Source organism: Anomalospiza imberbis, unplaced genomic scaffold, assembly GCF_031753505.1.
Source record: "Anomalospiza imberbis isolate Cuckoo-Finch-1a 21T00152 unplaced genomic scaffold, ASM3175350v1 scaffold_764, whole genome shotgun sequence".
NCBI classification, from domain to species: Eukaryota; Metazoa; Chordata; class Aves; order Passeriformes; family Viduidae; genus Anomalospiza; species Anomalospiza imberbis.
This window is the reverse complement of record NW_027100382.1, coordinates 2,135-29,937: the sequence shown is the minus strand read 5'-3', so window position 1 is coordinate 29,937 and position 27,803 is coordinate 2,135. Positions and strand designations below refer to the sequence as shown.

The 27,803-nt window shown below is 54.6% G+C and overlaps 1 protein-coding gene across 1 annotated transcript; it reads left to right on the top strand.

Annotated features, from left to right (window-relative positions):
- Positions 1 to 375: 375 nt before the first annotated feature.
- On the top strand, positions 376 to 27,803 carry SYMPK (symplekin scaffold protein; the record flags this gene model as incomplete). The annotated part of the gene is made up of 16 exons (XM_068179146.1): positions 376 to 468; positions 3,666 to 3,731; positions 7,681 to 7,734; positions 10,061 to 10,134; positions 11,599 to 11,725; positions 13,573 to 13,822; positions 15,337 to 15,507; positions 16,144 to 16,383; positions 17,876 to 18,030; positions 18,855 to 19,005; positions 19,804 to 20,014; positions 20,989 to 21,139; positions 22,772 to 23,007; positions 24,405 to 24,486; positions 25,635 to 25,748; positions 27,642 to 27,803. Coding segments are annotated over exons 1-16 (2,325 nt in total), but the record flags the coding sequence as incomplete, so codon positions are not given.

Below are 27,803 nucleotides of genomic sequence, written 5' to 3'. Positions count from 1 at the left end.
GGGTCTGGGGTCTCTATAGGGTCTGGGGTCTCTCTCTATAGGGTCTGGGGTCTCTCTATAGGGTCTGGGGTCTCTCTCTATAGGGTCTGGGGTCTCTCTATAGGGTCTGGGGTCTCTCTCTATAGGGTCTGGGGTCTCTCTCTATAGGGTCTGGGGTCTCTCTATAGGGTCTGGGGTCTCTCTCTATAGGGTCTGGGGTCTCTCTATAGGGTCTGGGGTCTCTCTCTATGGGGTCTGGGGTCTCTCTCTATGGGGTCTGGGGTCTCTCTCTATGGGGTCTGGGGTCTCTCTCTATGGGGTCTGGGGTCTCTCTATAGGGTCTGGGGTCTCTCTAGGGTCTGGGGTCTCTATAGGGTCTCTATAGGGTCTGGGGTCTCGGCAGGGGCCATGGCCGGGGGCCAGGAGGGGCCCAGCCCCCGCCCCAGCGAGGAGGAGCCCGGGAGCGACGTCAGGAGCACCTCGGAACGGGTGAGAAAACGGGGAAAAATGGGAAAAACGGGGGAAAAAAACAGGAAAAACGGGGAAAAATGGGGAAAAAAACGGGAAAAAATGGGGAAAAAAACGGGAAAAAATGGGGATGGGAGCGACGTCAGGAGCACCTCGGAACGGTGTGAGAAAACGGGGGGGAAACCGGGAAAAACGGGAAAAAAAACGGGAAAAATGGGGAAAAAAACCGAGAAAAACGGGAAAAAAACCGTGAAAAACGGGAAAAATGGGGAAAAAACCGGGAAAAACGGGGAAAATGGGGATGGGAGCGACGTCAGGAGCACCTTGGAACGGGTGAGAAAACGGGGAAAAAATGGGGAAAAAAACGGGGAAAAACGGGAAAAAATGGGGAAAAATGGGGAAAAAAACCGAGGAAAAACGGGGAAAATGGGGATGGGAGCGACGTCAGGAGCACCTCGGAACGGGTGAGAAAACGGGGGAAATCGGGAAAAAACCGGGAAGGAAAAACGGGAAAAAAAACGTGAAGAACGGGAAAAATGGGGAAAAAAACGGGAAAAAATGGGGAAAAAAAACGGGAAAAATGGGGAAAATGGGGAAAAAAACGGGAAAAATGGGGATGGGAGTGACGGCAGGAGCACCTTGGAACGGGTGAGGAAACGGGGAAAAATGGGGAAAAACGGGGAAAAAAACAGGAAAAACGGGAAAAACGGGGATGGGAGCGATGTCAGGAGCACCTCGGAACGGGTGAGAAAACGGGAAAAATGGGGAAAAAAACCGGGAAAAACGGGAAAAAAACCGGGAAAAAACGGGAAAAATGGGGAAAAAAACGGGAAAAACGGGGTAAAAAATGGGGAAAAAACCGGGAAAAACGGGGTAAAAAACAGGAAAACCAGGAAAAATGGGAAAAATGGGGATGGGAGTGACGGCAGGAGCACCTCGGAACGGGTGAGAAAACGGGGAAAAATGGGGAAAAACGGGAAAAAACCGGGAAAAAAACGGGAAAAATGGGGAAAAAAATGGGAAAAATGGGAAAAATGGGGATGGGAGCGATGGCAGGAGCACCTCGGAACGGGTGAGAAAACGGGGAAAAATGGGGAAAAAACAGGAAAAACGGGAAAAAAACGGGAAAAATGGGGAAAAAAATGGGGAAAATGGGAAAAATGGGGATGGGAGCGACGTCAGGAGCACCTCGGAACGGGTGAGAAAACGGGGGAAAATGGGGAAAAAAACGGGAAAAACGGGGGAAAAAAACGGGAAAAATGGGAAAAAAACGGGGAAAATGGAATGGGAGGGATGGGAGGAGCACGTCGGAATGGGTGAGAAAACGGGAAAAATGAGGAAAAACGGGATAAAAACCGGGAAAAATGGGGGGAAAACGGGGAAAATGGGAAAAATGGGGAAATGGGGATGGGAGGGATGGGAGGAGCACCTCGGAACGGGTGAGAAAACGGGGAAATGGGGAAAAAACGGGGAAAAATGGGGAAAAAAAACGGGAAAAAATGGGAAAAAACGGGGAAAATGGAATGGGAGGGACGGAAGGAGCACCTCGGAATGGGTGAGGAAACGGGGAAAATGAGAAAAACGGGATAAAAAGCGGGAAAAATTGGGTAAAAACAGGGAAAAAACGGGGAAAAATGGGGAAATGGGGATGGGAGGGATGGGAGGAGCACCTCGGAACGGGTAAAAAATGGGAAAAATGGGGAAAAAATGGGATAAAAACCTGGAAAAAAAAGGGAAAATGGAAAGGAAGGGACGGGAGGAGCAGCTCGGAATGGGTGAGAAACGGAAAAAAAAACGGGATGAAAAGCAGGAAAAATGGGGTGAAAACCGGGGAAAATGGGAAAAAATGGGGATGGGAGGGACGGGAGCAGCAGCTCGGAAGGGGTGAGAAAGCGGGGAAATCGGGAAAAAACGGGAAAAAATGGGGAAAAAAAACGGGAAAAAATGGGAAAAAACCGGGAAAAATGGGAAAAAAACGGGGAAAATGGGAAAAAACGGGGAAAATGGGAAAAAACGGGGAAAATGGGATGGGTGCGACGTCAGGAGCACCTCGGAATGGGTGAGGAAACGGGGAAAAATGAGAAAAACGGGATAAAAACCGGGAAAAATTGGGTAAAAACAGGGAAAAAACGGGGGAAAATGGGGAAATGGGGATGGGAGGGACGGGAGCAGCACCTCGGAACGGGTAAAAAATGGGAAGAAATGGGGGAAAAAATGGGATAAAAACCTGGAAAAAAAGGGAAAATGGAAAGGAAGGGACGGGAGGAGCAGCTCGGAATGGGTGAGAAACGGAAAAAACGGGATGAAAAGCAGGAAAAATGGGGTGAAAACCGGGAAAAAATGGGAAAAATGGGGATGGGAGGGACGGGAGCAGCAGCTCGAAACGGGTGAGAAAACGGGGGAAATCGGGAAAAAACGGGGAAAAATGGGGAAAAAAAACGGGAAAAAATGGGAAAAAAACGGGGAAAATGGGATGGGTGCGATGTCAGGAGCACCTCGGAACGGGTGAGAAAACGGGGAAAAATGGGGGAAAAAACGGGGAAAAAACGGGAAAAAATGGGGAAAAATGGGGAAAAAAACCGAGAAAAACGGGGAAAATGGGGATGGGAGCGACGTCAGGAGCACCTCGGAACGGGTGAGAAAACGGGGGAAATCGGGAAAAAACCGGGAAAAAACGGGAAAAAAACGTGAAGAACGGGAAAAATGGGGAAAAAAACGGGAAAAAATGGGGAAAATGGGGAAAAAAACGGGAAAAATGGGGATGGGAGTGACGGCAGGAGCACCTTGGAACGGGTGAGAAAACGGGGAAAAAATGGGGAAAAACGGGGAAAAAAAACAGGAAAAACGGGGAAAAACGGGGATGGGAGCGATGTCAGGAGCACCTCGGAACGGGTGAGAAAACGGGAAAAATGGGGAAAAAACCGGGAAAAAAACCAGGAAAAATGGGGAAAAAAATGGGAAAAATGGGAAAAATGGGGATGGGAGCGACGTCAGGAGCACCTCGGAACGGGTGAGAAAACGGGAAAAATGGGGAAAAAACCGGGAAAAACGGGAAAAATGGGGAAAAAAAACGGGAAAAAAACAGGGAAAAACGGGAAAATTGGGGAAAAAAAGGGGAAAAAAACGGGAAAAATGGGGATTGGAGGGACGGGAGCAGCAGCTCGGAACGGTTGAGAAAACGGGGAAATCTGGAAAAACGGGCAAAATTCCGTGCCCAGGTGGTGGATCTGCTGAACCAGGCGGCGCTGATCGGGAACGAGGGGAAAATCACCATCCTAAAACAGGTGAGATTGGGCAAAAAATGGGATTTTTGGGGGGAAAAATGGGATTTTGGGGGGGGGGGAAATGGGATTTTGGGGGGAAGAAATGGGATTTGAGGGGGAGAAAATGGGATTTTGGGGGGAGAAATGGGATTTTGGGGGAGAAAAATGGGAATTTGGGGGGACAGAATCGGATTTGTGGGGAGAAAAAGGGATTTTGGGGTGAAGAAAGGGGATTTGAGGGGGAGAAAATGGGATTTTGGGGTGAAGAAAGAGGATTTGAGGGGGGAAATGGGATTTTGAAGGAGAAAAATGGGATTTGGGGGGAGGAAAAAAGGATTTTGGGGGGAAGAAATGGGATTTGAGGGGAAGAAAATGGGATTTTGGGGGGAAAAAGGGATTTTGGGGGGGAAAAAATGGGATTTTGGGGGGGGGAAATGGGATTTTGAGGGGGAGAAAATGGGATTTTTGGGGGGAAAAAGGGATTTTGGGTGGGAAAAATGCGATTTTGGGGGGGGGGAAATGGGATTTTGGGGGGAGAAATGGGATTTTGGGGGAGAAAAATGGGAATTTGGGGGGAGAAAAATGGGAATTTGGGGGGATAGAATCGGATTTGTGGGGAGAAAAAGGGATTTTGGGGTGAAGAAAGGGGATTTGAGGGGGGAGAAAATGGGATTTTTGGGGAAAAAAAGGGATTTTGGGTGGGAAAAATGGGATTTTGGGGGGGGAATGGGATTTTGAGGGGGAGAAAAATGGGAATTTGTGGGGACAGAATCGGATTTTGTGGGGAGAAAAAGGGATTTTGGGGGGAAGAAAGGGGATTTGAGGGGGAGAAAATGGGATTTTTGGGGGAAAAAAGGGATTTTGGGGGGGAGGAAATGGGATTTTGGGTGAGAAAAATGGGAATTTGGGGGGACAGAATCGGATTTGTGGGGAGAAAAAGGGATTTTGGGGGGAAGAAATGGGATTTGAGGAGGAGAAAATGGGATTTTTGGGGGAAAAGGGGATTTTGGGTGGGAAAAATGGGATTTTGGGGAGGGGAAATGGGATTTTGGAGGAGAAAAATGGGATTTGGGGGGAGGAAAAAGGATTTTGGGGGGAAGAAATGGGATTTGAGGGGAAGAAAATGGGATTTTGGGGGGGAAATGGGATTTTTGGGGGGGAAAAATGGGATTTTGGGGGGGAGGAAATGGGATTTTGGGTGAGAAAAATGGGAATTTGGGGGGACAGAATCGGATTTGTGGGGGAGAAAAAGGGATTTTGGGGGGAAGAAATGGGATTTGAGGAGGAGAAAATGGGATTTTTGGGGGAAAAAGGGATTTTGGGGGGGAAAATGTGATTTTGGGGGGGGAATGGGATTTTGAGGGGGAGAAAAATGGGAATTTGTGGGGACAGAATCGGATTTTGTGGGGAGGAAAAAGGGATTTTGGGGGGAAGAAAGGGGATTTGAGGGGGAGAAAATGGGATTTTGGGGGAAAAAAAAGGGATTTTGGGTGGGAAAAAATGGGATTTTGGGGGGGGGGATGGGATTTTGGGGGGGGAAAATGGGATTTTGGGGGGGGGAAAATGGGATTTTGGGGGGAAAAATGGGGTTTTGGGGGGGGGAAAATGGGATTTTGAGGGGGGAAATGGGATTTGGGGGGCAAAAAAGGATTTTGAGGGAAAGAAATGGGATTTGAGGGGGAGAAAATGGGATTTTTGGGGGAAAAAAAACAGATTTTGGGTGGGAAAAATGGGACTTTGGGGGGGAAAAATGGGATTTTGGGGGGAGAAATGGGATTTTGGGGGAGAAAAATGGGATTTTGGGTGGGAAAATGGGATTTTGGAGGGAAAAAAGGGAATTTTTTGGGGAAAAATGGGATTTGGGGTGCAAAAGGTGGAATTTGGGGGGTGTGTGGGATTTGGGGGAAATAGCGAGATTTAGGGGGAAAATTGGGATTTGGGGTGGGAAATGGGATTGGAGGTGGCAAAAAGCGAAATTTGGGGGGGGGATGAGTGGGATTTGGGGGGGAAATTGGGATTTGGGGGGAGGAAAGTTGGAATTTAGGTGGGATTTGGGGGGGGAAATTGGGATTTGGGGTAGGAAAGTTGGAATTTAGGTGGGATTTGGGGGGGAAATTGGGATTTGGGGTAGGAAAGTTGGAATTTAGGTGGGATTTGGGGGGGAAATTGGGATTTGGGGGGAGGAAAGTTGGAATTTAGGTGGGATTTGGCGGGGGAAATTGGGATTTGGGGGGAGGAAAGTTGGAATTTAGGTGGGATTTGGCGGGGGAAATTGGGATTTGGGGAGGAAAGTTGGAATTTAGGTGGGATTTGGGGGGGGAAATTGGGATTTGGGGAGGAAAGTTGGAATTTAGGTGGGATTTGGGGGGGGAAATTGGGATTTGGGGGGAGGGAAGTTGGAATTTAGGTGGGATTTGGGGGAGGAAATTGGGATTTGGGGTAGGAAATGGGATTTGAGGTGGGAAAAAGTGAAATTTGGGGGGGGGATGAGTGGGATTTGGGGGGGAAATTGGGATTTGGGGTGGGAAATGGGATTGGAGGTGGGAAAAAGCGAAATTTGGGGGCGGGGATGAGTGGGATTTGGGGGGGAGATTGGGATTTGGGGAGAGGAAAGTTGGAATTTAGGTGGGATTTGGAGGGGAAATTGGGATTTGGGGTAGGAAAGTTGGAATTTAGGTGGGATTTGGGGGGGGAAATTGGGATTTGGGGTGGGAAATGGGATTTGAGGTGGGAAAAAAGGGAAATTTGGGGGGGGATGAGTGGGATTTGGGGGGGAAATTGGGATTTGGGGGTAGGAAAGTTGGAATTTAGGTGGGATTTGGGAGGTGGAAATTGGGATTTGGGGGTAGGAAAGTTGGAATTTAGGTGGGATTTGGGAGGTGGAAATTGGGATTTGGGGGGAGGAAAGTTGGAATTTAGGTGGGATTTGGGAGGTGGAAATTGGGATTTGGGGGGAGGAAAGTTGGAATTTAGGTGGGATTTGGGGGGGGAAATTGGGATTTGGGGGGAGGGAAGTTGGAATTTAGGTGGGATTTGGCGGGGGAAATTGGGATTTGGGGAGGAAAGTTGGAATTTAGGTGGGATTTGGAGGGGAGGAAATTGGGATTTGGGGTAGGAAAGTTGGAATTTAGGTGGGATTTGGGGGGGGAAATTGGGATTTGGGGGGAGGAAAGTTGGAATTTAGGTGGGATTTGGGGTGGGAAATTGGGATTTGGGGTGGGAAATGGGATTGGAGGTGGGAAAAAGTGAAATTTGGGGGGGGGGATGAGTGGGATTTGGGGGGGAAATTGGGATTTGGGGGGAGGAAAGTTGGAATTTAGGTGGGATTTGGGGGGGAAATTGGGATTTGGGGAGGAAAGTTGGAATTTAGGTGGGATTTGGGGGGGAAATTGGGATTTGGGGGGAGGAAAGTTGGAATTTAGGTGGGATTTGGGAGGTGGAAATTGGGATTTGGGGGGAGGAAAGTTGGAATTTAGGTGGGATTTGGGGGGGGAAATTGGGATTTGGGGAGGAAAGTTGGAATTTAGGTGGGATTTGGAGGGGAGGAAATTGGGATTTGGGGTGGGAAAGTTGGAATTTAGGTGGGATTTGGGGGGGGAAATTGGGATTTGGGGGGAGGAAAGTTGGAATTTAGGTGGGATTTGGGGGGGAAATTGGGATTTGGGGGGAGGGAAGTTGGAATTTAGGTGGGATTTGGGGGGGGAAATTGGGATTTGGGGAGGAATGGATGGGAAGAAAATGGGATTTAGGGGAGGAGTGAGTGGGATTTGGGCAGCAAAAGGGAATTTGGGGTGGGGGTAAATTGAGGTTTGGGGTGGGAAAAGGCGGAATTTAGGTGGGGTTTGGGGGGGGGATTCGGGATTTGGGGGGGGAATTTGGGATTTGGGGGGGGAAATTTGGGATTTGGGGTGGGAAATGGGAGTGGGGAGGAGGTGGCTCTGTCCCCACGATGTCCCCACGATGTCCCCAGGTGCAGGAGCTGATCATCAACAAGGACCCCACGCTCCTGGACAACTTCCTGGATGTGAGCGGGGATTTGGGATGGATCCGGGAGTTTGGGATGGATCCGGGGGGAAATTTGGGATGGGTTTGGGATGGATCCGGGAGTTTGGGATGGATCCGGGGGGAAATTTGGGATGGGTTTGGGATGGATCCGGGAGTTTGGGATGGATCCGGGGGGAAATTTGGGATGGGTTTGGGATGGATCCGGGAGTTTGGGATGGGTCTGGGGGGAATTTGGGATGGGTTTGGGGGGAATCTGGGATGGATCCGGGAGTTTGGGATGGATTTGGGATGGGTTTGGGGGGAATCTGGGATGGATCCGGGAGTTTGGGATGGATTTGGGATGGGTTTGGGGGGAATCTGGGATGGATCCGGGAGTTTGGGATGGATTTGGGATGGGTTTGGGGGGAATCTGGGATGGATCCAGGAGTTTGGGATGGATTTGGGATGGGTTTGGGGGGAATCTGGGATGGATCCGGGAGTTTGGGATGGATTCGGGAATTTGGGATGGATTTGGGATGGGTTTGGGGGGAATTTGGGATGGATCCGGGAGTTTGGGATGGGTCTGGGGGGAATTTGGGATGGATCTGGGAGTTTGGGATGGATTCGGGAATTTGGGATGGGTTTGGGGGGAGTTTGGGATGGGTTTGGGGGGAATCTGGGATGGATCCGGGAATTTGGGATGGATTCGGGAATTTGGGATGGGTCTGGGGGGAGTTTGGGATGGATCTGGGAATTTGGGATGGATTCGGGAGTTTGGGATGGGTCTGGGGGGAATCTGGGATGGATCCAGGAGTTTGGGATGGGTCTGGGGGGAATCGGGGAATTTGGGATGGATCCAGGATCTGGGATGGGTTTGGGGGAAATTTGGAGGAATTTGGGATGGATCCAGGAATTTGGGATGGATCTGGGAACTGGGGGAATTTGGGATGGATTTGGGGGAACTGGGGATGGATCCAGGATCTGGGATGGATTTGGGGAAATTTGAGGGAATTGGGGATGGATTTGGGGTGAATTTGGTGGAATTTGGGGATGGATCCGTGAATTTGAGAAGGGTTTGGGGGAATTTGGGCAAATTTGGGATGGATTTGGGGTGAGTTTGAGGGAATTTGGGATGGATCTAGAAATTTGAGGTGGGTCTGGGGGAACTGGGGATGGATTTGGGGCGAATTTGGGGGAATTTGGGATGGATGCAGGATCTGGGGATGGATTTGGGGGAATTTGGGATGGATGCAGGATCTGAGGATGGATTTGGGGTGAATTTGGGGGAATTTGGGATGGATGCAGGATCTGGGGATGGATTTGGGGGAATTTGGGATGGATGCAGGATCTGAGGATGGATTTGGGGTGAATTTGGGGGAATTTGGGATGGATGCAGGATCTGGGGATGGATTTGGGGTGAATTTGGGGGAATTTGGGATGGATGCAGGATCTGAGGATGGATTTGGGGTGAATTTGGGGGGAATTTGGGATGGATGCAGGATCTGGGGATGGATTTGGGGTGAATTTGGGGGAATTTGGGATGGATGCAGGATCTGAGGATGGATTTGGGGTGAATTTGGGGGAATTTGGGATGGATGCAGGATCTGAGGATGGATTTGGGGTGAATTTGGGGGAATTTGGGATGGATGCAGGATCTGGGGATGGATTTGGGGTGAATTTGGGGAAATTTGGGATGGATGCAGGATCTGGGGATGGATTTGGGGTGAATTTGGGGGAATTTGGGATGGATGCAGGATCTGAGGATGGATTTGGGGGAATTTGGGATGGATGCAGGATCTGGGGATGGATTTGGGGTGAATTTGGGGGAATTTGGGAAGGATGCAGGGTCTGGGGATGGATTTGGGGTGAATTTGGGGGAATTTGGGAAGGATGCAGGATCTGGGGATGGATTTGGGGTGAATTTGGGATGGATGCAGGATCTGAGGATGGATTTGGGCGAATTTGGGATGGATGCAGGATCTGGGGATGGATTTGGGGGAATTTGGGGGAATTTGGGATGGCTGCAGGATCTGGGGATGGATTTGGGGTGAATTTGGGGGAATTTGGGATGGATGCAGGATCTGGGGATGGATTTGGGGCGAATTTGGGGGAATTTGGGATGGATGCAGGATCTGGGGATGGATTTGGGGTGAATTTGGGGGAATTTGGGAGGGATGCAGGATCTGAGGATGGATTTGGGGTGAATTTGGGGGAATTTGGGATGGATGCAGGATCTGGGGATGGATTTGGGGTGAATTTGGGGGAATTTGGGATGGATGCAGGATCTGAGGATGGATTTGGGGTGAATTTGGGGGAATTTGGGGCGCCCCCACCCCGCTGTGACCCCCGCTGTGTCCCTTTCCCAGGAAATCATCGCCTTCCAGGCCGACAAATCCATCGAGGTCCGGAAATTCGTGGTGGGATTCATCGAGGAGGCCTGGTGAGATTTGGGGGGAAATACGGCAGATTTGGGGGGGATTTTGGGGCATTTTTTGGGGGAATTTTTCTGCTCTTTTGGAGCCATTTTTGGGGCTCGTTTGCGGGATTTTGGGGCTCTTTCAGGGTCATTTTTGGGGCTGTTTTGGAGGAATTTTGGGGCTGTTTTGTTGGGAATTTTGGGACTTTTTGGGGGGAATTTTTGAGCCGTTTTGGTGGGAATTTTGGGGCTGTTTTGGAGGCCATTTTGAGGCCATTTTGGTGGGAATTTTGGGCTATTTCCTTGGAATTTTTGGGCTGTTTCCATGGGAATTTGTGGCCATTCCCATGGGAATTTTGGGCTGGTTTGGTGGGAATTTTGTGGCCGTTTCCATGGGAATTTTGATGCCATTTCCATGGGAATTTTTGGGCCATTTTGGTGGGAATTTCAGGCCTTTTCCATAGGGATTTTTGAGGCATTTTGGTGGGAATTTTGGGGCTGTTTTGATGGGAATTTTGGGGCTGTTCCCATGGGAATTTTGGTATGTTCCCATGGGAATTTTGGTCTGTTCCCATGGGAATTGGGGCCATTTCCATGGGAATTTTGGGGCTGTTCCCATGGGAATTTTGGCGCTGTTCCCACGGGAGTTTTTGGGGCTGTTTCCATGGGAATTTTTGGGCTGTTCCCATGGGAATTTGGGGCCGTTTCATGGGAATTTTGGGGCTGTTCCCATGGGAATTTTGGGGCCGTTTTGATGGGAATTTTGATCTGTCCCCATGGGGATTTGGGGCCGTTTCATGGGAATTTTGGGGCTGTTCCCATGGGAATTTTGGGGCCGTTTTGATGGGAATTTTGGGCCGTTTCCATGGGATTTTTGGGCCGTTTTGGTGGGATTTTTGGGGCTGTTCCCATGGGAATTTTGGGATTGTTCCCATGGGAATTTTGGGGCTGTTTTGATGGGAATTTTGGTCTGTTTCCATGGGGATTTTGGGGCCGTTTTGATGGGAATTTTGGGCCGTTTCCATGGGAATTTTTGGGCCGTTTTGGTGGGATTTTTGGGGCTGTTCCCATGGGAATTTTGGGGCCGTTTTGATGGGAATTCTGGGCTGTTTCCATGGGATTTTTGGGCCATTTCCATGGGAATTTTTGGGGCTGTTCCCATGGGAATTTTGGGGCCGTTCCCATGGGATTTTTGGGGCCGTTCCCATGGGAATTTTGGGGCTGTTCCCATGGGAATTTTGGTCTGTTCCCATGGGAATTTTTGGGCCGTTTTGATGGGAATTTTGGGCCGTTTTGGTTGGATTTTTTGGTCTGTTCCCATGGGAATTTTTGGGCCGTTTTGGTGGGAATTTTGATCTGTTCCCATTGGAATTTTGGTCTGTTCCCATGGGAATTTTGGTGCTGTTCCTGCGTGAGTTTTTTGGGGCCGTTTTGTTGGGAATTTTGGGGCCGTTCCTGCGGCTCTGGGGTGACCCCGCGTTCCCCCAGCAAAAGGGACATCGAGCTGCTGCTGAAGCTCGTCGCCAACCTGAACATGCTGCTCAAGGACGAGAACGTCAACGTGGTCAAGAAGGCCATCCTGACCATGACCCAGCTCTACAAGGTGGCCCTGCAGGTGAGGCCACCGCCGGGGGCTCGGGCGGGGCCCCGCCGCAAAAATCCGGGAGTTTCTACTCGAAACCGGAGGGGAAATTGAGATTTTTTTTGGTTTTTTTTGTTTTTTTTTTTTTTTACTGAATGGGGTGGTTCTGGAAAGGGGGTGCTGAGCTAATTAATGCTCGTTAATGGGGTTTTTATTAATGGTGCTGATGGGAAATATTAGTGCTTGGTTGCGTTAATAAGCGTTAAATTTGGTTTTTAAAAATTATTTTATGCGTATAGATAGAAGTACATAATTATTAAATTATTATAATTATTAAAGTTATTGTGATTATACATGAAAATAGCAATGTTTTTCTGGTATTTGACACAATTTTTGTAATTAAAAAATTACAAAATTTTTTAATTACAAAAATTGTAATTAAATAAACATTGATATTTGATACCAATTACCATAATTGCACATCAAAATCGGCTTTAATAGCCAATATAATTACTGTAATTACACATAGAAATGATCTTAATATTCAATACTAATTACCGTAATTCGCGTAAAAGTGGTCGTAATATTTGATCCAGATTGCCGTAATTACGCATAAAAGCAGGTTTAATATTTGATGCCAATTGCCATAATCGCACATTAAAAAAGTTTTTAGTAGCTAATGCAATTTGCATAATTACACATTAAAATGGCCTTAGCTTTCGGTACTAATTACTGCAATTCACATTAAAATGTCCTTAATGTTGGGTACCATCATTACCTGTATAAATAGCTTTAATATCTGATACTAATTAGCATAATTACATCCTAAAAAGGTTTCTAATGGCCGAGGCAGTTGCCGTAATTACACATAAAAATGGCCTTAAGATTTGATCCAGATTACCGTAATGACACATAAAAAAGGTTTTGATAGGCAACCCGACTGCCGTAATTATGCATAAAATTTGTCTTGCTCAATAATAATTACTGCAATTACTGCAATTATCTGTAAAAAAGGTTTTAACAGGCAATACAATTGGCATAATTACCCATAAAAATGGTATTGTCAATACCAATTACCATAATTATCCGTAAAAAAAGGTTTTGAGATCCAATATAACTACCGTAATTATCTACAAAATTAATTACCGTAATTACCCATAAAAAAAATGCTTTGAGATCCAATGTAATTATCGTAATTACACGTAATGTTGATATTAATAATCAATGCCAATTACAATAATTACCCATTAAAAATGCTTTGAGATCCAATGTAACTACCGTAATTACACACAAAAACAGTCTTAATAGTCAGTATTAATTACCGTAATTACCCATAAAAAAGGTTTCGAGATCTAATGTAACTACTGTAATTACACGTAATGTTGATATTAATAATCAATGCCAATTACCATAATTATTCATTAAAAATGCTTTGAGATCCAGTGTAACTGCCGTAATTGCACGTAATGTTGATATTAATAATCAATGCCAATTACCATAATTACCCATTAAAAATGCCTTGAGATCCAATGTAACTGCCGTAATTACACACAAAAACAGTCTTAATAGTCAGTATTAATTACTGTAATTACCCATCAAAAAGGTTTCGAGATCCAATGGAACTGCCGTAATTACACGTAATGTTGATATTAATAATCAATGCCGATTACCATAATTATCAATTAAAAATGCTTTGAGATCCAATGTAATTACCATAATTACACCCAAAAACAGTCTTAATAGTCAGTATTAATTACCATAATTACCCATAAAAATTCCCTCTCTATTGCCGTAATTCCCCGTTAAAAATAACTTTTTTTTTTTCCCTTTTCCCCCATTCCCGGGGTTTTTTTGGTTTTTTTTTCCCCCGGGATCCCCAGTGGATGGTGAAGTCCAAGGTGATCAGCGAGCTGCAGGAGGCGTGCTGGGAGATGATGTCCTCCATGGCCAGCGACATCATCCTGCTGCTGGACTCGGACAACGACGGCATCCGCACGCACGCCATCAAGTTCGTGGAGGGGCTCATCGTCACCCTGTCCCCCCGCACGGCCGACTCCGACGTCCCCAAGCGGCACGAGAACGACGTCAGCCTGGAGCGCATCCCGCGGGACCACCCCGTCATCAAGTACAGTGAGTGGGGAATGGGGTCGGGAATGGGGTTGGGAATGGGAATGGGAATGGGGTCGGGATTGGGAATGGGAATGGGGTTGGGGTCACCCCATCATCGAGTACAGTGAGTGGGGAATGGGGTCGGGAATGGGGTTGGGAATGGGAATGGGATTGGGGTCAGCCCGTCATCGAATACAGTGAGTGGGGAATGGGGTCAGGAATGGGAATGGGAATGGGATTGGGAATGGGAATGGGATTGGGGTCAGCCCGTCATCGAGTACAGTGAGTGGGGAATGGGGTCGGGAATGGGATTGGGAATGGGAATGGGAATGGGATTGGGGTCAGCCTGTCATCGAGTACAGTGAGTGGGAAATGGGGTCGGGAATGGGAATGGGATTGGGAATGGGATTGGGGTCAGCCCGTCATCGAGTACAGTGAGTGGGGAATGGGGTCGGGAATGGGAATGGGAATGGGAATGGGAATGGGGTTGGGATTGGGATTGGGAATGGGAATGGGGTTGGGGTCAGCCCGTCATCGAGTACAGTGAGTGGGGAATGGGGTCGGGAATGGGATTGGGATGGGGAATGGGATTGGGGTCAGCCCGTCATCGAGTACAGTGAGTGGGGAATGGGGTCAGGAATGGGAATGGGATTGGGATTGGGAATGGGAATGGGATTGGGGTCAGCCCGTCATCGAGTACAGTGAGTGGGGAATGGGAATGGGATTGGGGTTGGGATTGGGATTGGGAATGGGAATGGGGTTGGGGTCAGCCCGTCATCGAGTACAGTGAGTGGGGAATGGGGTCAGGAATGGGAATGGGAATGGGATTGGGATTGGGATTGGGGTCAGGAATGGGCTTGGGGTCAGCCCGTCATCGAGTACAGTGAGTGGGGAATGGGGTCGGGAATGGGATTGGGAATGGGAATGGGATTGGGGTCAGCCCGTCATCGAATACAGTGAGTGGGGAATGGGGTTGGGAATGGGAATGGGAATGGGATTGGGAATGGGAATGGGATTGGGGTCAGCCCGTCATCGAATACAGTGAGTGGGGAATGGGGTTGGGAATGGGAATGGGAATGGGATTGGGAATGGGAATGGGATTGGGGTCAGCCCGTCATCGAATACAGTGAGTGGGGAATGGGGTCGGGAATGGGAATGGGAATGGGATTGGGGTCAGGAATGGGGTTGGGATTGGGATTGGGGTCAAGAATGGGATTGGGGTCAGGAATGGGATTGGGGTCACCCTCTCATCGAGTACAGTGAGTGGGGAATGGGGTCGGGAATGGGATTGGGAATGGGAATGGGAATAGGAATGGGATTGGGAATGGGATTGGGGTCACCCCGTCACCAAGTACAGTGAGTGGGGGGATTTGGGGTGGGGTGACCCCACTGACCCTTTGAGGTGAGACCCCAGTGACCCCTTGAGCTGGGGACCTCACTGACCCCCTGACTGGGGCCCCGGTGACCTCCCCACGGGTCGGTGACCCCGGTGACCCTGGACGCGTGGGTGACCCCGGTGTCCCCGGTGTCCCCAGACGTGCTGTGGGAGGAGGGCAAGGCGGCGCTGGAGCAGCTGCTCAAGTTCATGGTGCACCCGGCCATCTCCAGCATCAACCTGACGGCCGCGCTCGGCTCGCTGGCCACCATCGCCCGCCAGCGGCCCATGTTCATGGCCGAGGTCATCCAGGCCTACGAGACCCTCCATGGTAACTCCCCTGATGTCCCTGGTCACCCCTGGTGTCCCTTGGTCACCCCTGGTGTCCCTTGGTCACCCCATGTTCATGGCCGAGGTCATCCAGGCCTACGAGACCCTCCATGGTAACGTCCCCTGATGTCCCCTGATGTCCCTGGTCACCCCTGGTGTCCCTTGGTCACCCCATGTTCACGGCTGAGATCATCCAGGCCTCCATGGTAACGTCCCCGAGGCCTCTGGGGACATCAGTGGCCTCGGTGACACTGCCCGGGGTCATCTCTGAGCTCTGGTGGGCAGCAGCTCCCAGGTGTCCCGTCTCCCACATCCCCAGGTGTCCCTAACCCCATGTCCCCCCTTGTAGCCAACCTACTGCCCACACTGGCCAAGTCCCAGGTGTCCCCAGGTGTCCCTAACCCCATGTCCTCTCTCGTAGCCAACCTACTGCCCACGCTGGCCAAGTCCCAGGTGTCCTCAGGTGTCCCTAACCCCATGTCCTCTCTCGTAGCCAACCTGCCGCCCACACTGGCCAAGTCCCAGGTGTCCCCAGGTGTCCCTAACCCCATGTCCCCCCTTGTAGCCAACCTACTGCCCACACTGGCCAAGTCCCAGGTGTCCCCAGGTGTCCCTAACCCCATGTCCCCCCTGGTAGCCAACCTGCCGCCCACGCTGGCCAAGTCCCAGGTGAGCAGCGTGCGGAAGAACCTGAAGCTGCACCTGCTGAGCGTCCTGCGGCACCCGTCCTCGGGCGACTTCCAGCCGCAGATCACCACGCTGCTGGTGGACCTGGGCACGCCGCAGGCCGAGATCGCCCGCAGCATGCCCAGCCCCCGCGACGCCCGCAAGCGGCCCCGCGACGAGCCCGACGCCGCCCTCAAGAAGATGAAGATCGGTGAGTGTGACACTGGTGTCACCTCCCCTGTGCTGGTGGCCATCAGGGTTCAGGGTGGGTGGTGGTGGCCATCAGAAATGGCCTGGAATGAGCTCGATGCCGCCCTCAAGAAAATGAAGATCGGTGAGAACCCGTGGTGGCACTGGTGTCACCTCCCCTGTGCTGGTGGCCATCAGGGTTCAGGGCGGGTGGTGGCCGTGGTGGCCATCAGGGTTCAGGGTGGCTGGTGGTGGCCATCAGAAATGGCCCCGTGACCAGCCCGACGCCGTCCTCAAGAAGATGAAGATCGGTGAGTGTGACACTGGTGTCACCTCCCCTGTGCTGGTGGCCATCAGGGTTCAGGGTGGGTGGTGGCCATGGTGGCCATCAGGGTTCAGGGTGGGTGGTGGTGGCCATCAGAAATGGCCCCGTGACCAGCCCGACGCCGTCCTCAAGAAGATGAAGATCGGTGAGTGTGACACTGGTGTCACCTCCCCTGTGCTGGTGGCCATCAGGGTTCAGGGTGGGTGGTGGCCGTGGTGGCCATCAGGGTTCAGGGTGGGTGGTGGTGGCCATCAGAAATGGCCCCGTGACCAGCCCGACGCCGCCCTCAAGAAGATGAAGATCGGTGAGTGTGACACTGGTGTCACCTCCCCTGTGCTGGTGACCATCAGGGTTCAGGGTGGGTGGTGGCCGTGGTGGCCATCAGGGTTCAGGGTGGGTGGTGGCCGTGGTGGCCATCAGGGTTCAGGGTGGCTGGTGGTGGCCATCAGAAATGGCCCAGTGACCAGCCCGACGCCGTCCTCAAGAAGATGAAGATCGGTGAGTGTGACACTGGTGTCACCTCCCCTGTGCTGGTGGCCATCAGGGTTCAGGGTGGGTGGTGGTGGCCATCAGAAATGGCCTGGAATGAGCCCGATGCCGCCCTCAAGAAAATGAAGATCGGTGAGAACCCGTGGTGGCACTGGTGTCACCTCCCCTGTGATGGTGGCCATCAGGGTTCAGGGTGGATGGTGGCTGTGGTGGCCATCAAGGCTCAGGGTGGGTGGTGGTGGCCGTGGTGGCCATCAGAGGGTTCTGGAAATGGCTCTGGGACGAGCCTGATGCCACCTTTGAGCTGTGGTGGCATTGGTGTCACCTTGCCCATGATGGCGTCACTGTCACCTCCCCCATGGTGGTGGCCATCAGGGTTCAGGTTGGGTGCTGGTGGCCCATCAGAGGGTTCTGAAAGTGGCCCCGGGACGAGCCTGACGCCGGCCTCAAGCTGTGGTGGCATTGGTGTCACATCCCCTGTGGTGACCATCGGGTGGTCCCAGTGGCCTCATGGAGACACTGGGGACAGTTGGTGACATTAAAACCCCCCCAGTCCCTCCCGGTGACCCCGGGCGAGGGGAGGTGACATTCAGTGTCCCTCAGGTCCTCCAGGAGGGCACCACCAGTGACCCTCCGCTGTCCCCCAGCTCCTGCTGGTGGCCCCTTGGGGACACTCAAGGACCCTCCCGTGTCCCCTCAGAGCCACCCCTGGGCGAGGACGACGAGGACAAGGACCTGGAGGCGCCGGTGGTGGCCGTGGCCAAAGCGGCCGGAGCGGTCACTGTCCCCTCGGACACCGACATCACGGCCGAGTTCCTGCAGCCGCTGCTGACCCCCGAGAATGTGGCCAACCTGGTCAGGGAGGGGACATCGGCCTTGGGGACACTTTTGGGGTGGCTCTGAGGGGTCTTGGGGACACTCTGGGGAACCTGAGGTGGTCTTAAGGACACTCCTGGTGTCCCCAAAGCGGTTTTGGGGTCCCTGAGGTGGTTTTGGGGTCTCCAAGGCAGTTTTGGAGTCCCTGAGGTGGTTTTGGGGTCTCCAAGGCAGTTTTGGGGTCCCTGAGGTGGTTTTGGGGTCTCCAAGGCAGTTTTGGTGTCCCTGAGGTGGTTTTGAGGTTCTCCAAGGCAGTTTTGGGGTCCCTGAGGTGGCTTTTGGGTCTCCAAGGTGGTTTTGAGGTTCTCCAAGGCAGTTTTGGGGTCCCTAAGGTAGTTTTGGGTCTCCAAGGTGGTTTTGAGGTTCTCCAAGGCAGTTTTGGGGTCCCTGATGTGGTTTTTGAGTCTCCAAGGTGGTTTTGAGGTTCTCCAAGGCAGTTTTGGGGTCCCTGAGGTGGTTTTTGGGTCTCCAAGGTGGTTTTGAGGTTCTCCAAGGCAGTTTTGGGGTCCCTGAGGTAGTTTTGGGGTCTCCAAGGCAGTTTTGGGGTCCCTGAGGTGTTTTCAGGGTTCCTGGGGTGTTTCTGGGGTCCCTGAGGTGTTTTCAGGGTTCCTGAAGTGTTTTTTGGGGTTCCTTAGGCAGTTTTGGGGTCCCTGAGGTAGTTTTGGGGTCTCCAAGGCAGTTTTGGGGTCCCTGAGGTGTTTTCAGGGTTCCTGAAGTGTTTTTGGAGTTCCTGAGGCAGTACTGGGGTCTCGGAGGCGGTTCCGGGGTCCCTGAGGTGTTTTTGGGGCCGCGTCTCCCCGCAGGTGCTGATCAGCATGGTGTACCTGCCCGAGGCCATGCCCGCCTCCTTCCAGGCCACCTACACGCCCGTGGAGTCGGCCGGCACCGAGGCGCAGATCAAGCACCTGGCCCGACTGATGGCCACCCAGATGACCGCGGCCGGGCTGGGGCCAGGTCAGGGGACACCCCCCGTCCCTGGAGATCGGGGTGGATGTGGGAGAAGTCGGGATTGGGGTGGAATTCACGGAGGTTGGGTGAGGTCGGTTGGGTTTTGGGGTACACCCGATGGGGGAGATTTGGGGGTTTTGGCTCCAAGGAGGGGCAAAAATTGGGGTGGAATGAGGATTTGGGAGGTTTTGGGTGGAATCCAAGGTTGGAATGTGGATTTGGGGAGTTTTGGGTGGAGTTCACCCAGGTTGGACAAACTCTCGTTGAGTTTCACTGCCCCTCATGAGTTCATGAGTGGCCAAACCGTTGTCGTGGTGGCCACCCACAAATCCCTGGACCCCCACCCCATTCTCACTCCATTTTGACCATCCCCACCCCATTTTGACCATCCCCACCCCATTTTGACCGTTCCCACCCCAATCTGACTGTTTCCACCCCAATTTGACCGTTTCCACCCCAATTTGACCATCCCCACCCCAATTTGACCATCCCCACCCCAATTTGACCATCTCCACCCCAATCTGACCATCCCCACCCCAATTTGACCGTTTCCACCTCAATTTCACCATCCCCACCCCAATTTGACCATTCCCACCCCAATCTGACCATCCCCACCCCAATCTGATCGTTTCCACCCCAATCTGACCGTTTCCACCCCAATTTGACCATCCCCACCCCAATTTGACCGTTCCCACCCCAATTTGACCGTTCCCACCCCAATTTGACCATCCCCACCCCAATTTGACCGTTTCCACCTCAATTTCACCATTCCCACCCCAATTTCACCGTCCCCACCCGTCCCAGGCGTGGAGCAGACCAAGCTGCTGCGTGAGGAGCCCAAGGAGGAGAAGGTGGCCAAGCCGGACGCCGTGGTCATCAAGCGGCGCCTGTCGGCGCTGGGCCAGGGCCAGGCCATCGCCGTGCTGGGCGCCCACGGCTCGGCCGCGGGGCTGCCGGACGAGACCCCCCAGGCCAAGCGCCGGCCCGAGCCCATCATGCCGGCCACGCAGCCGCGGTCAGTGCCCGGGGGTCACGGCGGGCTGTGGGGTGGGGTGTGTTCCCCCGGATGACCCCAGTGTCCCCCCAGTGGCCCCGATGTCCCCACGGATGATCCCAGTGTCCCCCCAATGACCCTGATGTCCCCTCAGATGGCCCCAATGTCCCCCCGGTGACCCCAATGAGCCCAATGTCCCATCAGATGACCCCAAAGTCCCCTCAGGTGACCCCCAATGTCCCCCCGGTGACCCCAATGAACCCAATGTCCCATCAGATGACCCCAAAGTCCCCTCAGGTGACCCCAAAGTCCCCTCAGGTGACCCCCAATGTCCCCCCAGTGACCCCAATGTCCCCACGGATGACCCCAAAGTCTCCTCAGGTGACCCCCAATGTCCCCCCCGGTGACGCCAATGAGCCCAATGTCCCATCAGATGACCCCAAAGTCCCCTCAGGTGACCCCCAATGTCCCCCCAGTGACCCCAATGTCCCCACGGATGACCCCAAAGTCCCCTCAGGTGACCCCCAATGTCCCCACGGTGACCCCAATGTCCCCACGGATGACCCCAAAGTCCCCTCAGGTGACCCCCAATGTCCCCCCCGGTGACCCCAATGAGCCCAATGTCCCATCAGATGACCCTAAAGTCCCCTCAGGTGACCCCCAATGTCCCCCCCGGTGACCCCAAAGATCCCGATGACCCGATGTCCCCGTGGATGACCCTGATGACCCAGTGTCCCCTTGGATGACCCCAGTGTCCCCCCCATCACCCGATGTCCCCACGGATGACCCTGATGACCCCGATGTCCCCTTGGATGACCCCGATGTCCCCTCAGATGACCCCAATGTCCCCCCCAGTGACCCCGATGACCCGATGTCCCCTCAGATGATCCCAATGTCCCCTGAAGACCCTGATGTCCCCCCAGTGACCCCGCTGTCCCCCCGGTGACCCCGCTGTCCCCCCGGTGACCCCCGGTGACCCCGGTGTCCCCGCGCAGGCTGGCGGGCGCCGGGGGCCGTAAGAAGGTGTTCCGCCTCAGCGACGTGCTGAAGCCGCTCAGCGAGGTGCAGGTGGAGAAGCTGAAGCTCGGCGCCGTGCGCCGCATCCTGCGCTCCGAGAGGGCCGTGGCGGCCAGCGGGGCCGCCCAGGTACGCGCCACACACCTGGGCACACCTGGGATGCACCTGGGGGCACCTGGGGTAACCCTGGGGACAGCTGGGATACACCTGGGGACACCTGGGATAACCCTGGGGACACCTGGGATACACCTGAGCACACCTGGGATAACCCTGGGGGCATCTGGGATACACCTGAGCACACCTGGGATACACCTGGGCACAGCTGGGATAACCCTGGGGACACCTGGGATACACCTGAGCACACCTGAGATACACCTGGGGGCACCTGGGCACAGCTGGGATACACCTGGGCACAGCTGGGATAACCCTGGGCACAGCTGGGATACACCTGGGGACACCTGGGATAACCCTGGGCACACCTGGGATACACCTGGGGACAGCTGGGATACACCTGAGCACACCTGGGATACACCTGGGGACACCTGGGATAACCCTGGGGACACCTGGGATACACCTGAGCACACCTGGGATAACCCTGGGGACAGCTGGGATACACCTGGGCACAGCTGGGATACACCTGGGGGCACCTGGGGTAACCCTGGGGACACCTGGGATACACCTGGGCACAGCTGGGATAACCCTGGGCACAGCTGGGATACACCTGGGCACACCTGGGATACACCTGGGCACAGCTGGAATACACCTGAGCACACCTGAGATACACCTGGGGGCACCTGGGATACACCTGGGCACAGCTGGAATACACCTGAGCACACCTGAGATACACCTGGGGGCACCTGGGATACACCTGGGCACAGCTGGGCACACCTGGGATTCACCTGGGCACACCTGGGATACCCCCAAAATTTCCCTGGAACCACCCCCAGGAAACCCTTGAGTGTCCCTTGAATAACCCTTGAGTAACCATTGAGTGACCATGGAGTGACCCTTGACTAATCCCTGAGTATCCTTTGAGTAACCATGGAGTGACCATGGAGTGACCCCTGAGTGACCATGGAGTGACCCTTGACTAATCCCTGAGTATCCCTTGAGTAACCATGGAGTGACCATGGAGTGACCCCTGAGTGACCATGGAGTGACCCTTGACTAATCCCTGAGTATCCCTTGAGTAACCATGGAGTGACCCCTGAGTGACCATGGAGTGACCCTTGACTAATCCTGAGTATCCCTTGAGTAACCATGGAGTGACCATGGAGTGACCCTTGACTAATCCCTGAGTATCCCTTGAGTAACCATGGAGTGACGATGGAGTGACCCCTGAGTGACCATGGAGTGACCCTTGACTAATCCCTGAGTATCCCTTGAGTAACCATGGAGTGACCCCTGAGTGACCATGGAGTGACCCTTGACTAATCCTGAGTATCCCTTGAGTAACCATGGAGTGACCATGGAGTGACCCTTGACTAATCCCTGAGTATCCCTTGAGTAACCATTGAACGACCCTTTTGAATGACCATCGAATGACCACTGAGTGACCACTGAGTGACCGTGGAGTGCCCCCGCAGGCCCGAGTGAAGATCCTGGCCTCGCTGGTGACGCAGTTCCAGTGACCCTTGAGTGACCCTTGACTAATCCTTTGAGTAACCCTTGAGTAACCCTTCAGTGACCATGGAATGACCACTGAGTGACCACTGAGTGACCACTGAGTGACCACTGAGTGACCGTGGAGTGCCCCCGCAGGCCCGAGTGAAGATCCTGGCCTCGCTGGTGACGCAGTTCGAGGTGCCCGTCAAGGGCGAGGTGCTGTCCTTCATCCTGGACGACGTCCGGGGCCGCCTGGACCTGGCCTTCGCGTGGCTCTTCCAGGAGTACAACGCCCACCTGGCCCGCGGTGGCCCCGGTGGCCTCGAGCGCTACGACGAGTGCCTGATTGGGCTGCTGGCCGGGCTGCAGGAGAAACCCGACCAGAAGGACGGGTAGGGGACACCGGGGACGTCACCGGGGATCCGGTGGGGACACGGGGCTTGGGCTGGTGCCACCAGGGTTGGGTTGGTGTCACCAGGGATGGGTTGGTGTCACCAGGGATGGGGACACCAGATTGAGATGGGGACACCAGGGTTGGGTTGGTGTCACCAGGGTTGGGTTGGTGCCACCAGAGATTGGTTGATGTCACCAGGGGTGGGTTGGTGCCACCAGGGATGGGTTGGTGCCACCAAGCTTGAGTTGGTGCCATTGGAATGGGGACACCAGATTGGGTTGGTGTCACCAAGGTTGGGTTGCTGCCCCCAGGGATGGGTTGGTGTCACCAGGGTTGGGTTGGCGCCATTGGGATGGTGCCATCAAGGCTGGGTTTGTGTCACTGGGGTGGGGTTGGTGCCACCAGCACCAGGTTGGTGCCACCAGGTTTAGGACAGTGCCACCAGGTCTAGGACAGTGCCACCAGGCGTAGGATAGGGCCACCAGGTCTGGGTCAGTGCCACCGAGTCTAGAACAGTGCCACTAGGTGTAGGACAGGGCCACCAGGTCTGGGTCAGTGCCACCAGGTCTAGGACAGTGCCACCAGGTCTAGGACAGGGCCACCAGGTCTGGGTCAGTGCCACCGAGTCTAGAACAGCGCCACTAGGTGTAGGACAGGGCCACCAGGTCCGGGTCAGTGCCACCGAGTCTAGGACAGTGCCACCAGGCGTAGGACAGGGCCACCAGGTCTGGGTCAGTGCCACCAGGTCTAGAACAGTGCCACTAGGTGTAGGACAGGGCCACCAGGTCTGGGTCAGTGCCACCAGGTCTAGGACAGTGCCACCAGGTCTAGGACAGTGCCACCAGGTCTAAGACAGGGCCACCAGGTCTAGGACAGTGCCACCAGGCATAGAACAGGGCCACCAGGTCTGGGTCAGTGCCACCGAGTCTAGAACAGCGCCACTAGGTGTAGGACAGGGCCACCAGGTCTGGGTCAGTGCCACCAGGTCTAGGACAGTGCCACCAGGTCTAGGACAGGGCCACCAGGTCTGGGTCAGTGCCACCAGGTCTAGGACAGTGCCACCAGGCGTAGGACAGGGCCACCAGGTCTGGGTCAGTGCCACCGAGTCTAGAACAGCGCCACTAGGTGTAGGACAGGGCCACCAGGTCCGGGTCAGTGCCACCAGGCGTAGGACAGGGCCACCAGGTCTGGGTCAGTGCCACCAGGTCTAGGACAGGGCCACCAGGACGGTGTCCCCAGGGATGGCGCAGAGCCGTTAGGGCCGAGCTGGTGCCGCCAGTGCCACCGCTGGGGACAGAGCAGAGCCACCAAGCCCAGGCCAGCCCCAGGGCCACCCCCAGCGTGTGCCCGGCACGGTGCCATCGGCACTGTCCCTGTCCCTGTCCCTGTCCCCAGGATCTTCACCAAGGTGGTGCTGGAGGCGCCGCTGATCACCGAGAGCGCCCTGGAGGTCATCCGCAAGTACTGCGAGGACGAGGTGGGGACACCGCGGGCAGGGGACACCGGGGGGGGACACACAGGGTGGCACACGGAGGTGACACGGCCAGGGAATGCTGGGTGGGGAGGTGACACCTGGAGGTGACAACTGGAGGTGACACAGGGAGGAGACATGAGGAGACGCGTGGAGGTGACACCTGGAGGTGACACAGGGAGGAGACATGAGGAGATGTGTGGTGACACAGGGAGGAGACATGAGGAGACACGTGGAGGTGACAACTGGAGGTGACACAAGGAGGAGACATGAGGAGACACGTGGAGGTGACACCTGGAGGTGACACAGGGAGGAGACATGAGGAGACACGTGGAGGTGACACCTGGAGGTGACACAGGGAGGAGACATGAGGAGACACGTGGAGGTGACAACTGGAGGTGACACCGGATGGGGACGTGGAGGTGACATGGGGAGGTGACACCTGGAGATGACACATGGAGACACGTGGAGGTGATGCGGGGGAGGTGACACCTGAAGGTGACACCAGGTGGGGAGGTGGAGGTGACACATGGAGGTGACAAAAGGAGACACATGGAGGTGACATGGGGGAGGTGACACCTGGAGGTGACACCAGGTGGGGAGGTGGAGGTGACACCTAGAGATGACTCATGGAGGTGACATGGGGAGGTGGCACCTGGAGATGACACCTGGAGGTGACACGAGGAGATACATGGAGGTGACACATGGAGGTGACATGGGGAAGGTGACACCTGGAGATGACACCAGGTGGGGAGGTGGAGGTGACACCTAGAGATGACACATGGAGGTGACATGGGGAGGTGACGTGGGGAAGATGACACCTGGAGGTGACACCAGGTGGGGAGGTGGAGGTGACACCTAGAGATGACACATGGAGGTGACATGGGGAAGGTGACACATGGAGATGACACATGGAGGTGACACGAGGAGACACATGGAGGTGACATGGGAAGGTGACACCTGGAGATGACACATGGAGGTGACACGAGGAGATACATGGAGGTGACCATGGGGAAGGTGACACCTGGAGATGACACATGGAGGTGACACGAGGAGATACATGGAGGTGACACATGGAGGTGACATGGGGAAGGTGACACCTGGAGGTGACGCGAGGGAGGTGACACGGGGAGGTGCCACCGGTGTCCCCGCAGAGCCGCACCTACCTGGGCATGTCCACCTTGCGGGACCTGATCTTCAAGCGGCCGTCGCGGCAGTTCCAGTACCTGCACGTGCTGCTGGACCTCAGCTCCCACGAGAAGGACAAGGTGGGGACAGCCCGGGGACATCAGGGGATTTGGGGACGCTTGGGGGGTCCTGAGGAGATTTGGGGGGAGTTTGGGGACATCTGGGGGGGATTTGGGGACATCTGGGGGGTCTTGAGGAGATTTGGGGGGATTTGAGGACGTTTGGGGGGGATTTGGGGACATTTGGGGGGTCCTGAGGAGATTTGGGGGAGTTTGGGGATATTTGGGGGTCCTGAGGAGATTTGGGGGAGTTTGGGGATATTTGGGGGGGGTTGGGGATTTTGGGGGGGGATTTTGGGGGGTCCTGAGGAGGTTTGGGGAGGATTTGGAGGAATTTTGGGAGGTTTGGGGGGGATTTGGGAAGGTTTGGGGGGTCCTGGGATAGTCTGGGGGCGGATTTGGGAGGTTTGGTGGATTTTGGGGAGGTTTGGGGGGAGTTTGGAGAGATTTGGGGACATCTGGGGGAGGTTTGGGGGGCATTTTAGGAGGTTTGGGGGTGTCCTAAGGAGATTTGGGGGGATTTTGGGGATTTTTGGGGAGGTTTGGAGGGGATTTGGGGACTTTGTGGGGGGGGGGGGGTTTGGGGAGATGTGGGGGGATTTTGGGAGGTTTGGGGGGGGTCCTGAGGAGGTCTGGGGGAGATTTGGGGATCCCGAGGGATTTTTGGGATGCCAAGGGGATCTTGGAGGGTTTGGGTGACCCAGTGACACCGATGACACAGGTGTCCCAGGTGGGTGGGTGCCCCAGGCGCCAGCCAGGTGTCACCCAGGTGTGCACAGGTGTCACCCAGGTGTGCGCAGGTGTCACCCGGGTGCCACCCAGGTGACCCAAGTGACCCAGGTGTGCACAGGTGTCACCCGGGTGCCAGCCAGGTGTGCACAGGTGTCACCCAGGTGTGCGCAGGTGACACCCGGGTGCCACCCAGGTGCCACCCAAGTGACCCAGGTGTGCACAGGTGTCACCCAGGTGTGTGCAGGTGCCACCCAGGTGCCACCCAAGTGACCCAGGTGTGCACAGGTGTCACCCAGGTGTGCACAGGTGCGGCAGCAGGCGCTGCAGTTGCACAGGTGCCCCAGGTTACACAGGTGATAGAGGTGACACAGGTGACACCCAGGTGCCACCCTGGTGCCACAGGCGCCACCCAGGTGCCACCCAGGTGCCCCCGTGTGCGCAGGTGCGGCAGCAGGCGCTGCAGTTGCGCAGGTGCCCCAGGTTACACAGGGGATAGAGGTGACACAGGTGCCACCCAGGTGCCACCCTGGTGCCACCCAGGTGCCCCCGGTGTGTGCAGGTGCCACCCAGGTGACACAGGTGCCACCCAGGTGATCCCGGTGTGTGCAGGTGTGGCAGCAGGCGCTGCAGTTGCGCAGGTGCCCCAGGTTACACAGGGGATAGAGGTGACACAGGTGCCACCCAGGTGCCCCCGGTGTGCACAGGTGCCATCCGTGTGTCACCCGGGTGTCACCCAGGTGTGCGCAAGTGCCACCCTGGTGTCACCCAGGTGATCCCGGTGTGCGCAGGTGCGGCAGCAGGCGCTGCAGTTGCGCAGGTGCCCCAGGTTACACAGGGGATAGAGGTGACACAGGTGCCACCCAGGTGCCCCCAGTGTGCGCAGGTGCCACCCAGGTGACACAGGTGCTACCCAGGTGCCCCCGGTGTGCACAGGTGCCACCCAGGTGTCACCCGGTGTCACCCAGGTGTGCGCAAGTGCCACCCAGGTGCCCGCGGTGTGCGCAGGTGCGGCAGCAGGCGCTGCAGTTGCACAGGTGCCCCAGGTTACACAGGTGATAGAGGTGACACAGGTGCCACCCTGGTGCCACAGGTGCCACCCAGGTGCCACCCAGGTGCCACAGGTGCCACCCAGGTGCCACCCAGGTGACACAGGTGCCACCCAGGTGCCCCCCGTGTGCGCAGGTGCGGCAGCAGGCGCTGCAGTTCATCAAGCGCATGTACGAGAAGGAGCAGCTGCGCGAGTACGTGGAGAAGTTCGCCCTCAACTACCTGCAGCTCCTGGTGCACCCCAACCCCCCCTCCGTGCTCTTCGGGGCCGACAAGGACACCGGTGAGACCCCGACC